General features: G+C 34.1%; 2 protein-coding genes across 2 annotated transcripts; both read right to left on the reverse strand.

The window, feature by feature from the left end:
- Nucleotides 1-146: 146 nt before the first annotated feature.
- LOC120325969 (dynactin subunit 4-like) lies at nt 147-3,573 on the reverse strand. Its single transcript, XM_039392158.2, has 2 exons — nt 2,218-3,573; nt 147-1,544 (listed from the first exon to the last, which is right to left on the reverse strand). Exons 1-2 carry the CDS (start codon nt 3,455-3,457, stop codon nt 1,399-1,401), a joined length of 1,386 nt encoding a protein of 461 aa, XP_039248092.2. The 5' UTR covers nt 3,458-3,573; the 3' UTR covers nt 147-1,398.
- LOC120325968 (uncharacterized) lies at nt 3,498-8,869 on the reverse strand. Its single transcript, XM_039392157.2, has 3 exons — nt 7,464-8,869; nt 6,958-7,089; nt 3,498-6,585 (listed from the first exon to the last, which is right to left on the reverse strand). Exons 1-3 carry the CDS (start codon nt 8,662-8,664, stop codon nt 5,852-5,854), a joined length of 2,067 nt encoding a protein of 688 aa, XP_039248091.2. The 5' UTR covers nt 8,665-8,869; the 3' UTR covers nt 3,498-5,851.
- Between the last annotated feature and the right edge of the window lie 7,801 nt (nt 8,870-16,670).

Here is a 16,670-nt window from a genome sequence, read left to right on the forward strand (position 1 = left end):
AGGGATTTGGACTCAACGCCACATTAATTTCAGTATTCAGTAGTCAATAACCTTTGTTTTCTAGTTTCCAAGCTGAATAACATTTTTATCTAAGTAACTATTATAAAACTAGGATATTTGAATTCTAAAATAAAAGAACAACAATATTAGACATGATATAAATTTATTGGAACAGGCAAATTAATATTGAAACATGCACATCTGGTAACAGGCAATAAGTGTACTTTAAGCAAGGTTTCGAATGTCTATATCAGTGGTTCCCAAAGTCGATTAACCGAAGGCCAAAATTAGAAGCAGGATATTCTCGGGCCAGGAGCGCCCACAAGGGGCCGATCCTGGTACATACAAGTAAGATACTAGTAAAATTGAAATGGACCTCTTGAAGTATGCGCACCAAGATGGCGCACAACCTGAACTCAGGTTGTGTACCGGGTTAGGGTTCAGGTTATGCGACATTTTGGTGCGCATACTTCAGGAGTACCATTGAAATGTTACTAATACACACGTGCTTGAATTGTAATAATCGGGTAACAATTGGCGATATCTGGAGACTGGAGCACACAAAGAAATAAACATAAAGTTCGGTGGGCCATATTAAATCACTATGCCATAATTGGCCCGTTATTTGGGAACCACTGGTCTATACCGACGAACTTCATCATAGCAATGAATGAAAATAAAGGTAACAAATACAAAAAAGCAGATTTTCATGAGTACCATAGCAAATAATAATTTAAACTTTAAAGCTTTTAATTTCCTTGCAACTTAATTAATGTTTTTAGAATTGCCCTTGTTTTGGCAGTTGAGTGATAATGATGTATAGAGAGAGGGGAATGGTGACCGAATTTAAACATAAAATCTTACTCAATTTCACAAAAACATTTATAGTTTTAATTAGCCAGAGATATGCTAGTTTATTTTTGAATTATTAAAAATATATTGGGGTCCATAAAAGATCATATGTTAGCATAACACCCCAGCATAAGAGTTTTCGCTATTATTTGATAAAGTTCTCTTCTATTGTCAAAACTTTGGTTGGAACTTCAGCTGCATCATATTCACGAGTACTCAATATCAATGTATGTTTCCCCAAGCGACGTCTTCCTTGTTTATTGCCGTAACAATGACCAATCAGCAAAAAGTCAATAATGACGTAACAATTGAAATTTTTTGCAGCAGTTGATTTAAAGAGGTTTTCGAGCAAGGTTGTAAACATTGCCTCGTTTGTATCAGTTTGTAAGTGTTAATAACTCTTCAAAACACTCGCAAAATAGGCGTCCAAAACTCGTAATAGTAAAGTAGAGGGAAAATTTTTCTGGTGTCACGGGTCGAGGAAACATCCATCACATTACATCAAACACTAGTACATCCATGCAAATATAAAGCATAAAACAATCGTTAAATCTTTCCCAAGTTGACAAACACTCTGTGACAAAGCCAGTTGATTTCGGGCTCTGCAGAAGAATCAATTGCTTGTTGAAGCAGAAAAGCAACATTGCTATGATGATCGTACTTCATCGAGAAAGAAATCCAAACATCATCACCTGCAACGAATAATAATTGTATATTATTTGACATGAATAAGTGTTTATTTCCGACGAAATATCATTGACGCGTCGTGGTGGTGTGGCCCATAGTGCTAAGTGTAGGGCTCGCCACTGCACCTTTGATTACTCTGCGTGGGTTCACATACCATGCAGGGATAGTTATGTGCGAGAGGATTGCTGGACTCTTCACCACCATAGGGTGGTTCACGTAACTGCTGGTCAGTTACTGCTTTCAAAAACAAATAACTAACTAATCCCATATCCGACATGGAATGGTGACCAGACGAGAAGCCATGGTTATCCGTATGTTTGATGTGTCTTATCGACTTTCCCCTCCCCCGGGATAAATATGTAAATCCTATCCATTAACAAAAGATTTTACAAGCATGAACATACATTGTCAAATTACCACCTTGTTTGTGCTTGTGACCATACAGTTCTAAGAAAACGATCTTTGTATCTTATTACCTTAAATACAATTCTATATTATATTTCCCAATCCTTATTTATGAAAAAGTATAAAAAAAAGGAAGTTCTTTTATACAATGCTTATTTCACACCATTCACTCCGAACAAATCCCTTTACAATCAGCACTGATATGTATCGACGTACTATTTTTAAAACAGTTTAGCCTCGCCTACCCATCAAAGAATCAAAGATAATTCCTACCTTCTTTCAAATCTGGATCAGGTGTGCACCAAATATAAAATCCCAATTTGTTTGCTTGTCTGAAAGCTATGACATCGGGATCATCTTTAGATTTGTTTGGGTCTTCGACAGCATCGAATTCCGCTTCTTGAAATGGTGCAACTACTAATTCTTGTTGTGGCAAATCACATTTTGAGTTTCCAATTGGATAATTCAAATTTTCAGCAACCAATGGCGTCAATGTAACATGAGACGCGTTGTCAGTACGATTGATAACAACAAAAGTTACTCGAACTCTCTCTCCTGGCTTCAACTCTGGCTGAGAGTGAAATCGAATCTCAGGTATGTAGTGAATTGCAACGAGCTGCATTTTGAATTTAATTGACGAAGGATGATATTCAGGTTTAATTAAATTATGCTCGCATTGTTTGCAACGTAACGAACGCTTTATGAACATAGTAGATCGCTTGGGATAATAATCTTCAACTCTGATTGGTTGATGGTCAGGCTGACTTATCCGTTTTTCAATTGAAGAAACTTTTGTGAAATCAACTTGCTTGGAGTACGTATCTTCTGACAGGGGTTCGACATCTTGGATCGAAAATGTTGACGAAGGAACGATTTTAACTTCTTTTAGTTCTTGTTGTTCTTTCATGCGTGACATGACGGCATTCATCGGGCTTGCTGGATGGGGTTTTCGGCCAGTTTTTGTGCTGCCGTAACGTTGCTGTAACTGCATAGTCAGAGTTTTATATCCACGTTTTTTAGCATTTTTGTTGTCTTGGGCTTCTTTTTGTGCAATATATTTATAATAATCCATTACTTCATTGATTCTACCTAAATTTGGAGGCTCTTTTTCAATCCAACCCCCACTTGCTGATATTTTATCTTCAATTCCGACATCTCTGGATATCCAGCGACAAAACGAACAAGTCTGGTAGTAAGATTTCTTAGACAACTGCTTAGAAGGGTCATCAGGGTCTGGAATCAGCAGTGTAGTAGCCCTTGTGGATAAAGTATGCGGACAAGCAGGACATTGCCAACAATTAGTAGATTTATTCTTCTTCAAAACTGCTTCAGTGCTCGGTACACCATCCAGTGACTGAGAACAGAAATGGGAATCGACCTCGTGGTGCAGGTTATCAGCAGAACGAATATCGAGACAATATTTGCAGAAATATAAGTAACATAACGGTAGCTTCTCTCCAGTCTCTTCATTCCAAACATATTGAACTTTGTCTACCTGAAGTAAATCAACCATTTTAACAATATTTAATTACAATTAACTAGCGACCTAAAACCTGTAAAAATATTGATAAGAGTAGAGTATTAGTGCAATTGTTAAAGTAAATGAAGTCAGGCAATATTACCGAAAACCTTCAACAGTCCAGATTGACAAAATAAAAATACTCCAAACATGCATTTAAAAAGAGAGATTCTTTTTTGGCTACAATACATCACAAGCATTATGGACATGATGTTCTGGTGGTTTAAAGCAGGGGTGTGCAACCTTTATTTCAGGAGGGCCAGATCCAAGTATTTGGGTGAAGCCACGGGCCGCACTTTTATTTAAGATATAATTTATAGTAGTTTCAGGCACAAAAATTGTTTTTGCTAGTTTTGGTAATATGGCTGTGGCAATCGGGTACTGGTACAAGCTTTGCCACGCAAAGTGATTTTAATTGCTCGCACGTGCCAAAATAATCAAACTAAAAACTTGTTTCGCGGGCGCACCATTCAAAATTGGCACTTCTCCGCGGGCGGAACAATATTACCTTGCGGGCCGCATTTGGCGTACGGGCCACAGTTTGCACACCGCTGGTTTAAAGCATGGGTGTGCAACCTGCGGGCCAAATGCGCCCACAAGAAAAAGTTGTGCAGTCCGCAGAGAAGTGCCAATTTTGGATGATATATGGCCCACAAAACGAGTTTTTAATTTGGTACGAGCGAGTAATTCCAATCCCTTTGCGCTGCAAAGTCTATACCTGAATCCAATTCATTATCCATGCCTTTGATGTAACAATGCCCTAACAGCTAGCTTGTGCGAAGCGAACAACGCATGTCATATGATCAACAACTAAAATTTTTGTGCCTGCAACTACTGTATTGAAGGTTGCACACCCCTGGTTTAAAGTGTTGGACAAGGATAAGAAGTTCATAATATCTCATGACCACCCCCTCACCTAGGAGAAATGAATTGGCTTCTTAAAAATAGCATCTCCTTATATATCAGTGGCTCTTGTTTATGTGAAAGGCAAAAAAAGCATCTCATAAAGAAATTAATCAACGGCATTGGCAATGCACATACAACAAACTTCTAAAATAATTTATTACAAGCGCTTAGCAAACTAGGACCTGTAAAAATACTGATAATGTTTATTAAAGTACAAGTCCAATTTAAAAATATATAAAGTGGAATGTTATCATCATAGAGACATAGACAGACCAAAGGGTCTGGACCAACAAAAGGAAATATGTTCTGAATCAGGCTCCAAACAAGCATTCATTTATAATAGTGCATTTGTGTCCTATTGGGCGTTCAACACAACGATCTCAGCCTCGCAGGTTAGACATCTCTGGTTCAAAAAACATGACCACTACCTTATACAGCAGTGGTTCTCAAGGGGGCGTAGACAGTTTTTTGAGGGGTCATGAAGCTAATTAAAAATAAAAATATTTGTTAGATTTGATCTTTCTCACCTTATTTTGGATATTTAGTTATTTACATTTGAAAAGTTTTCATTTAGTTCATAATTTAAGTTCAATCCACATATTTTCAGCGTGTTTTTCCAATAAAACATACTTTACTTTACTATCTGTCATTTGTAGCTTATTGTTAGCTAGTTATTTTTGAAGGTGGGAGCAAGATTTGACAAATTCTAAAAACGAGAATATCGGTCGGAGGCCGAAGACTTTTCAATCGAAAGTTAGGGGATTTACAAAAACAGAAACTGTGGTTTCGATTCACCCGCTCTTACTTCATAGTGACACTGTGTGTCCCATCATTAATTAATTAATAACTCGCTAATTATACAACATAATTCATCCAAAATCAATAGGCTTCTGGTCCGGGATATGATGAATTCACATGCAAAATTTGGAGCAGATTCCGCCTGCATGCACATGCTTAACGATCAAGATCGATAAGTAATGAGGCGCGACCTAAAAAGTTTGAGAACCACTGTTATACAGTGTGTAATAAATCGAGCCAAACTTGAAAGATTCTGTCGCTTTAAAACTGTAATAACTCCTTATGTATCAGCAGCTCTAGTACAGAGCCATGTACTAATTATATTACATTTCATAAAAATTCTATATTAACGAGGATACGAGGCATAGCAGATATTGGAATCTGAGAGAAATACTTGTGGGCTAAAGGTGATCTATATAACCACTGATCGTTTACCGGCCAGGGGCCCAAAATTTTTTCCCACCTAGACTGGCAGTCATGTAAGTGTTACACAAAAAGTTACACTTGACCGCACAGGACAAGCGCAAAAAGAATGCCGTCAAATCGAGTGAGCGAGAAAACGTAAAGATTTGTTAACGTCCCCATATAATAAAAGTCTGTGGGCGTGGCAACCTAAAACAAAACTTACACAGACTCCGATCATATTGAATTTCCTTTTTCCAGGATAAATATCAACATGCTAAATCAAGCCTTTTTCTTCTTTTTAGGAATCCTTACAGCCTTAGTTTTATTCTCATCCGCAGTAGAAAAAGTAATTCCACGACTATCAAGAAAATCATACAAATCGGATGATTTCACTTTAATGTTATTTTCCACCATCAGTTGTTTAAACTGGCTTAAATACACAGGTGTATATTGCAATATTGAAGTATAGATTTCTTTATTCGAGCGAATTGCTTTTAATATCGCTGAAGTTCTTTCTTCTTCAGTAAGTTTAATCTTTTTGCCAGGTTTTGGTTGCTTTTCAGACAATATTTTTCCAGTCTTCGTACTGACAAAGTCAACTTTTTTAGGTTTCGATGTTTTCGTTGACAAATTCTCATCCATCTTATCAAATTCTTTCTGCCTTGGATAATCAAAAGAACATGAAACATTCGTATTCATTGAGTCTTTTGTTTTTATCATCGATTCAGGCAAAGTTCCTGAATCAACAGAACTATTTTGTTGTAGTGGCATAGGTGACTGATGAATAAAATCCTTGTCTCCAGTTATCTCCGAATTCCCAAGATATGGATTCTCAGGCTGGTTCTTTTTCATAATTCTCTGCATCAAGCTCATACATTCTTCTTCTTCTTCGCTCTCAGAAGACAATTCATTGTGAAATGATTGAAATAATGATCGATGCAATTCATCGTGATCACTTCCAACGTCTTCCTGAGAGTCAGAATCTTCATGTTTCATCGAAGAATTTGGTGAATCTAAAATAACATTAGAGTGTTGTATAGCCCAGAATAGTTATCTTTACTCTTGCTACTCAAGCAGTGGACAAACCTATTAAAAACCTATTACCCACCTATTAAAATTGATTGTTCTTGAAAACCCACATTTCTGGCCTGGACCGAGAAACATATAAGGATGCCGCACAAAAAAACAAGAATAAACATTGATTGAAAATTTCAAGCAACAGAAAAATTGTTTCTGAAAAGATGACTCTTCTAGCGAACAGCATAAACGCTGCGAGTGAGACTATTTTAAAAGCCATCACGAATTTCTAATTTTGAAACCCTTTCTTTTGAAAATTCTGGCTGAATGTATATATAGAACATAAAACTCCCTATTCTATCTCAAACCTCGGCTTGTATATGCATCCAGCTCATGGTTCTCATCAGGCATTGCATTATCACGTTCAGTTACACTTTCATCACTTGGAAGAGAAATGACTTCATCCCTGTTGACATCTATGATGAGATTGCTGTTTGAATCTGATGAAAAATCATTGAAAATGTTTGAATGAGAGTCCAATGTGACACCAAGAACGCCATTTTGACTCGAAAATCATGCTAAGCATAAGAAATAAGCAAATCTGATCATCCTGCATGGCAAGGCGTAGGAACACTTTGGCAAGCTCTATGACGTAATTGTGACAGCTAAGTGACATATGTTTTGGATGGCGTAGTCAGGTATGAGTTAGGATCGACATAAATCGTTATACTAAAGTACTTGAGGTACGAAACTACACTACACCCAACACAAACACAACAACAAACGAAACTATACCCCAAAAAATTAGTTGAAATTTAAAATTGACTACATTTTTAATGATCCATACAAAATAGGAAAACATGAGGTGATTTACCTTTTGCATTCACTTTAAGGTCAAAGTTTGTTTGTGAATTTCCATCAGTATAACACATTACTCCACTGGCATCAGCGTTATCATCCAATGTAGATACATCATTAGAATCATTGGCCAGAATTTCTGCTTTATTTATGTTATTATGCCGTAGAGCAAAAGGAAAACTTTTTCTGTCTGTGATATTTTCCACTTCATTGCACTTTATTCTGTCAATCACAGGCATACTAGTACTTTCTGTATGTTCACTTTCTCTACTGGAATCAAGTAATGAAATAATTGCACATGGTTCAGAGGGAACACTGTTTTTTATCGGTGTGTATTTCAATGGAGAAACAACATAATTTTCTTGCAATTGAGAACTGCTTGCAAAGTCACTAAAATTGTCGTTTGATTTCTTCTTTAAATTACAGCCAGAATCTTCATGTGGAAAATCATGCCCCATCTGCACAACTCCAGACAAGTTTAAATCATAAGAATCATTTCCGATATTAGGAAAGTCAGTACGACTGTCATTAAAATTTTCATTTGTCGCTAAATCAAAACTTGTTCTATCGCTTTTACCAATTTGGCCAGCTTCAATGTTATTTGTAAAGTCGTTTGAAGAATTTGCAACAGAATTATTAAACTTTTCGTTAACCACTGGACTTGGAAGTGGGATACTGATGGAAGGACTAGAAGAAATACAATGCAATATGGAATTTTCACCATCGTCGCCAAGATCATGATTTATATTCCCCATTTCTAAGTCACCACTTTCATCTAATACTATTACAGAATCACTGGCAGACGATTTGCCATTTGCTTGGGTTTTCGCAAATTTGTTTATGATAGGAATAATATATTCATTTTGAGCTCTTGACTTTGAACTTATTGGTGTGGAACTACCATCACAATTACCAGTTTTTTGATTAACCGTATTTTCAGTAGGTGAATAGATTTGATGAGTGTAAAGGTACGCTTCTTTCAACTTAGTTCTTAATTTAGTTTTTGCCAAACGTTTTTTAATTCCAAACTTCTCTGCACGCCGTTGAATTTCAGGTGTGTTCATCTCATTAAAATCTGGCATGGGTGTGATCGGTACAACGCCAGTATAACTTGACAAAGGAGACTCGAAGGCTCTTCTTTTTGAAGGAGGCATTTTGTTGTTAATATTGCATAATGATTTAGGTGTACTGGATGATAAATTCCTTGGCAAATCCATGAAATATATTCAGTTCTATGACTTATTTTTTCATACCGACAGAAAATATAACAAATAATTTTTTCTTATTTCTCAAGGCTGCAAGGCCAACATGCTAAATCTGTAGCCACCATGTCCATGCAGCCATAAATCTGTAGACAGATCAACACATAATTAAATTCATAAAACTTAGATTTATAGATATTCTAAAAAATGAAATAAACATATTAACAGAGATAGTGTATCTTTGCGGTTCACAGACTTTGGGACTCTTCTTACATGTCTTATGTTGGAAAGATATTCAAGCATGGTTGTAAACATTGCTTTGTTTGAGTGTGTTAGTATAAGTATAAGTTTATTTCGACTCCATAATCAGCAATAGACGATAAAAAAATAGATAAAAACAAAAGTAAAAGTAACTGATTATAGAATCGGGAAAGCGAACAAAACCTCGAGTAAGGTTTGAAACGTACAGATTTTAGATGGAAAGGTATTGATAAAAGAAGTAGTACGTGTTCGCTCACCCAAAAGTAAAAAAAAAACTAATTAAGGCACGCACGCACGCACACACACACATATACAATCATCGAGACATGATACTGTCGGAAGCGAAAAAAGCGAGACTTGAAAGTAAAAAGGAAGGAAAATATACAAACAAATAAAAATGAATAAATTCTTTTGCCACACCAAATTAATAATTTTTTGAGGATGCCAAATTTGTCAGTTTTCTGTTGTGTATTCAAAAATTAGTTAATCAACCGATTGAATTGTCATTATGCCTTCCGAGGAGCTTTAGTTTAGGTGCAATAATAAAAAATTAGACCCCAAAAAGCTGCGATAAATTACTGGATTAGATAAAAATTAGCAAGACTATTACTGTATTACTATATTAGTAGCCAAACTGTAAGTAAGCGGTTAAATATTTAAAATTGAATTCCTTTTAATGAAAAATACCATAAATAAAATATTATTATCAAAAATTAATACCAACAGTACCATATTAATAGGATATACATGGTTATACATCCATGGAAGAATTCGTATTTAACACCAACCATTTATTCCATATTCCTCATTCATACGATTACAAAACGATACAATAGGCCTACATACGATCCCCCGGGATAAATATGTAAATCCTTCCATCCTACAATATTCAGATATTATTATTTTTAAGATAAGCATGTAAAAACAAGATTTCCCAATTATTATTCATCTTCTAATTACATACTAATATATAAACTTTTGTATACTATATATCTGTATACGGTATATACATAAGATAACAGGCTTTATACACCGTTACATAATAAACTTAGCCCTCTTGCTGTTTTGTAAATTTAGGTACGGTAATTTTCTAAATTGCTTTATTTTATTTCTACATTTTGAAGTGTGACATTTTTAAAAATTATTGCATTTCGATGCAACTAAATAGGCCTTTAATAATAACTAAAACTGATGATTTTGAACAAGTAAACCAGTCGGTAAGCGCCAACTTTTTATAACACTCTCCAAATGAATATCAAAAGTATAGTATAAGTTTCCCGATCTTTTCGTCGCCCTTGTCTGTGTTATTTTGTGTTCGGTGTTGTCAAGTTGTAGACGAAAGACCAAAATAAAATTGTATTGTATTTATTTCGACTCCATAATCGCCACTGTCATATGAGCAAAATGCTAGCAAAATCCCGCAGCAAAATATACGATGTCATAAAAACGTGTTTCCACTTTGCGAAATATTTTTAATTATTAACCACAGAGATGTAGAATTGTAAATTGAACGTTATTATGTAGCATTCAATCACACAAAGCATTTAGGATCAAGGGAGAAGTACAACAAACTATATTTATTAAAATAAAATAACGTAATATTTATGAAAAAATGAAAAGTTTGTTAAATTGACACTAAATTTGAACAAGATCTGCCTTTGGGGCTCAAAAAATATTTTGGGTATGGATTTACAACTCAGACATCTTTCCAATCAAATAAAGAATATGACAAAAAAATTGATCAGTTTTCTAACAAAATAATTTTAATACAACGCAATAACGTAAATTTCTTAAAAATTCGAAAAATCGTTAAATTGACCCAAAATTTGACCAAGATCTGCCTTTGGGGCTCAAAAAATATTATGAGTATGGATATCTGAATTCATCATCTTTCCAATGAAAAAAGAAATTGGAAAAAACTCGATCAGATTTCTAACAAAATACTTTTAATATAACGCAATAACGTAAATTTCTTAGAAATTCGAAAAATCGTTAAATTGACCCAAAATTTGAACAAGATCTTTCTTTGGGGCTTAAAAAATATTATGAGTATGAATATCTGAATTCATCTTCTTTCCAATGAAATAAAGAAATTGAAAAAAACGCGATCAGTTTTCTAACAAAATACTTTTAAAATACCGCAATAACGTAAATTTCTTAGAAATTCGAAAAATCGTTAAATTGACCCAAAATTTGAACAAGATCTGCCTTTGGGGCTTAAAAAATATTTTGAGTATGGATATTTGAATTCATCATCTTTCCAACGGAATAAAGAAATTGTAAAAAAACTCCATCAGTTTTCTAACAAAATACTTTTAATATAGCGAAATAACGTAAATTTCTTAGAAATTCGAAAAATCGTTAAATTGACCCAAAATTTGAACAAGATCTGTCTTTGGGGCTTAAAAAATATTATGAGTATGGATATATGAATTCATCATCTTTCCAATGAAATAAAGAAATTGAAAAAAACGCGATCAGTTTTCTAACAAAATACTTTTAAAATACGCAATAACGTAAATTTCTTAGAAATTCGAAAAATCGTTAAATTGACCCAAAATTTGAACAAGATCTGCCTTTGGGGCTTAAAAAATATTATGAGTATGGATATCTGAATTCATCATCTTTCCAATGGAATAAAAAAATTGAAAAAAAACTCGATCAGTTTTCTAACAAAATACTTTTAATATAACGCAATAACGTAAATTTCTTAGAAATTCGAAAAATCGTTAAATTGATCCAAAATTTGAACAAGATCTGCCTTTGGGGCTTAAAAAAATATATTGAGTATGCATATTTGAATTCATCATCTTTCCAGTGGAATAAAGAAATTGGAAAAAAACTCGATCAGTTTTCTAACAAAATACTTTTAATATAGCGCAATAACGTAAATTTCTTAGAAATTCGAAAAATCGTTAAATTGACCCAAAATTTGAACAAGATCTGCCTTTGGGGCTTAAAAAATATTTATTAGAGTATGGATATCTGATTTCATCATCTTTCCCCACAACCCCACATGTTGAGGAACAATCTCTCCATTATGTTTGATTGCGTTGAAATAATATGTTTATATACTGGATAATGTCTTCGCTTTTTCATGGTTAAATTATATTTAAAATTTAAATAGTCACAGATAATTTACAATTCGATTTACTTTCATTTCAGGTGAGACAAAACAAGAATTTTGCAGCATTGCATTATAAGCTGAACTGGTGATTTTATTTTTGCAAAATGGCTGCGCTCAAAAATTGTTACGTTGTTCCGGTATACATGCAACATGAACGAAAAAGAAGTACAAATAATTGATTAGTAGAGATGAACAGTATCCGAAGAAATAACCCATGTGCTTCCGTAACAGTGAAATAGTTGCGGCGTTCCACTCCACGGCAATTTACATTCGAATCCGAATTGAAAAAAAAATTGACTCCGACTCTAGACTCGGGGTTGCAAACAATTTTGACCCCGACTACAGCTCCGAACTCTAGGAAAATCAAATTTTGATAACAAAATTTTTAGCGCATGTTAGCTTTCATTAATTAATTAATTGTTAGAAAACGCTTAGGAAGCTTGATGCTTTTTTGACTTCCATTATCACCATTGAATGTCTGAAATTATGACTTTTACGATCGAATTCAAAATCTTACAGTTTAATATTAAGCTTCCAGATCCAGTGAGCGAATTCCTACTATACATCCCGTAAGTATTGAAACACGCGAATCAATTGTATGCTACAAATTGGCACATATATTTAACGAAATACTTATGAATATTGGCAAAAAAATGTAACCTAATAAAAAAAATCCACAAAAATTACGTCAACTTCTTTAGTTTTCAAAGATAAATATAAATTGAACCAAAACGTTTATTTGTTTTCACTACTTAGTCAATTATCTCTCTATCTCTACAAAATACAGTATTGAATATGGCATGTACTTTCGGATGTAGTTTTTTAGATCCAAGACAAATTGCATACATCATCCAACTTTGAAATATGTCTGGGGAGACAAGGCCAAGGTCATTTTTGAAGTCCGAACAAATCATGTCCACTGCCATACAGACACATACGCCACAGCTTGTCACATCCGTTTGCCTAATAAAGCATTTTTGAAGAATGGAAATGTTTCCTTCATACTTTCCGAGATTCAATAAAAACGGGAGAAGATATGAGGCAATATTCTCTTTCGTGGTGTCTATTTTACTTTCAGCCGAGTCTATAATGAACGCGGTAAGCATAGGAATAGAAATCAAAATCAAATGATGGTTGTAGAGCAGAGGAAAGAAAAGATTCTCTCTCAAAATCCCAGGTTGGTTCGGATTTTCAAGAGCTGCCCTGATAAGTTCTTTATTTCTAATCGGTTTTCCTGCTAAAATATGCTGTGTTAGAAGACAATCAACATATCCAAAACGAATGACGTCGCCTGTAATACTATTACATACTTCAATTGTTGAACACATATATGCCTCTACTATACTTTCGTTCAGCCATCCTGCTTGATGCGATCTATCCAACAGACATTTCCCAGCCAAATCCAAAACTTTAGATGGCGCAGGACACAGAGTATAAATATCTAGCCATCGAACAATTTTATCATTTTCCGTCACAGCAGTAACACTCAGCATTGAATCAGTTGGAATACTACCCCACACATCTCTAGAAAACTGTATATGAAGTTCAATATTCAACTGATGTTCTGAGAAGAATATCGGATGTCGCACATTATGAGTCAATTCAAGCGTTTCTGAAGATACAGTCGAATTGGTTTCAATATGCGCGATGCATTGTTTCTGGTGATTTTTCCCGTAATCGAAATGAATTTTATGTGAGGCGGTACCTGTAGTATAAAATCCTTTATCTCGTGTTTTTCTTATTTTAAACTTTTCTTTGACAAGCAGAGATTCTGTCTGAATTTTATTTGTATTTATTTTGTATCCTCGATGTAGGACACAATCCGCGTGCATTTTTTGTGTTACTTTGACTTGTTTTCGATACATCCAAACGAATTCGTCGAGATGACTCAGGCGTTTTCCGTGTAAATGGTTTCGTTTCAATTGCCCAAAATGTTTTCAATTATGCCTTGCGTTTTATTATTCTGGTGAGCCGATTGTACGTTAGAGTTTTTTATTGTTTGATACTTTTTGGCAAATTTTTCGTAAAATTCTCTGTCTACGGTCGTTTTTTTCACATGGCGTGATAAATCCCCCAACATCAAGCTAGATGTTGCCGCTAATTTACTCATAATTACTTTCAAAAAAATGTCGCAAAATTTATCCGAGTAGTATGGATTTTGACAGGGGAATGAAATTTCATCTATGTGACTTTTATAGATCTCCGAGTGTCGAAAGTTGTCCAAAATAATACGATATCTGTTGTAAAAGGGTGAGAGAGGGTCTATACTGTCATTAACTGTGTCAAAAATCCCTTGTTCACGGTATTCGTGTTCATCAGTGTAGAATCTACTGACATAATTTCTTATCCTCAATTTTTCAAAATGTATCTCGACGAGAGGGGACAATTGTTTTAATGCTGTGACGATAAAAAAAACTATTAGCTATTCCGTCAAGTTCTTCGATGCTTTCTGATGCAAAAAACCTTTCGCCCCAATTCATGACGACGACTCTATGACTTTTTCTATAATATTTAACACACAGCAATTTGGCCGCATGCATTGCATGGCTGAGGCAATTGTGCAATATAGGCATGTCGTCGTGTGGCGATGCCGCGCCTGTAACAATACGATAACATCTTTTGTAGTACGCTATCCGTGTTTCATGGCAAAAAGCCCGTAATATGGCAATCCACATTGCTGCTGATCCGTCAATTATAATCAAAATGGGCTGATGGTGAGAGCCACAATCGTGCTTAGAAGAATCTACAATGAAACGCTGCAAAAAATAACAAATATTTGCTGCTGTGTGATCATTTGTAACAGTTCTCGCCACTGGCAATGGCAAGTGTCCTTGATAAGGGTTCCTCACTACCAGAGAGTAGATATAGAAATCTTTTTGTCCATCTCTTGCTTTTATAATGATGCCAGTAGCATCAAAATATAAAATATCGCGCTTAGTAATGAGCTTGTAAATTTCCAATTGTCCGTCAGTGTAGAGGATAAAGCCGGGAGGGTCGTTTGAGAAGCAGCGAATGAAGTGCTCGTTATTACTTTTAAATATAGTTTGCATAATACCAATATTCTGCAACCATGATTCAGTGAATCTGTATTCTTTATTTTCTGACTTAATGTAAAAGTATTTTGTTAGAAAACTGATCGAGTTTTTTTCCAATTTCTTCATTTCACTTGAAATGATGATGAATTCAGATATCCATACTCATAATATTTTTTGAGCCCCAAAGGCAGATCTTGTTCAAATTTTGGGTCAATTTAACGATTTTTCGAATTTCTGAGAAATTTACGTTATTGCGTTATATTAAGAGTATTTTGTTAGAAAACTGATCGAGTTTTTTTCCAATTTCTTTATTTCATTGAAATTATGATGAATTCAGATATCCATACTCATAATATTTTTTAAGCCCCAAAGGCAGATCTTGTTCAAATTTTGGGTCAATTTAACGATTTTTCGAATTTCTAAGAAATTTACGTTATTGCGTTATATTAAAAGTATTTTGTTAGAAAACTGATCGAGTTTTTTTCCCAATTTCTTTATTTCATTGGAAAGATGATGGATTCAGATATCCATACTCTTAATATATTTTGAGCCCCAAAGGCAGATCTTGTTCAAATTTTAGGTCAATTTAACGATTTTTCGAATTTTTAAGAAATTCACGTTATTGCGTTATATTAAAAGTATTTTGTTAAAAAACTGATCGAGTTTTTTCCAATTTCTTTATTTTATTGAAAAGATGATGAATTCAGATATCCATACCCACAATATTTTTTCAGCGCCAAAAGCAGATATTGTTCAAATTTTGGGTCAATTCAACGATTTTTCGAATTTCTAAGAAATTTTCGTTATTGCGTTATATTAAAAGTATTTTGTTAGAAAACTGATCGAGTTTTTTCCAATTTCTTTATTTCATTGAAAAGATGATGAATTCAGATACCTATACTCCTAATATTTTTTGAGCCCCAAAGGCAGATCTTGTTCAAATTTTGGGTCAATTTAACGAGTTTTCAAATTTCTAAGAAATTTACGTTATTGCATTATATTAAAAGTATTTTGTTAGAAAACTGATCGAGTTTTTTCCAATTTCTTTATTTCATTGAAAAGATGATGAATTCAGATACCTATACTCCTAATATTTTTTGAGCCCCAAAGGCAGATCTTTTTCAAATTTTGGGTCAATTTAACGAGTTTTCAAATTTCTAAGAAATTTACGTTATTGCGTTATATTAAAAGTATTTTGTTAGAAAACTGATCGAGTTTTTTTTCCAATTTCTTTATTTCATTGAAATGATGATGAATTCAGATATCCATACTCACAATATTTTTTGAGCGCCAAAAGCAGATATTGTTCGAATTTTGGGTCAATTTAACGATTTTTCGAATTTCTAAGAAATTTTCGTTATTGCGTTATATTAAAAGTATTTTGTTAGAAAACTGATCGAGTTTTTTCCAATTTCTTTATTTCATTGGAAAGATGATGAATTCAGATATCTATACTCATAATGTTTTTTGAGCCCCAAAGGCAGATCTTGTTCAAATTTTGGGTCAATTTAACGATTTTTCGAATTTCTAAGAAATTTACGTTATTGCGTTATATTAAAAGTATTTTGTTAGAAAACTGATCGAGTTTTTTTCCAATT

This window comes from Styela clava, chromosome 4 (genome assembly GCF_964204865.1).
Source record: "Styela clava chromosome 4, kaStyClav1.hap1.2, whole genome shotgun sequence".
NCBI lineage: Eukaryota > Metazoa > Chordata > Ascidiacea > Stolidobranchia > Styelidae > Styela > Styela clava.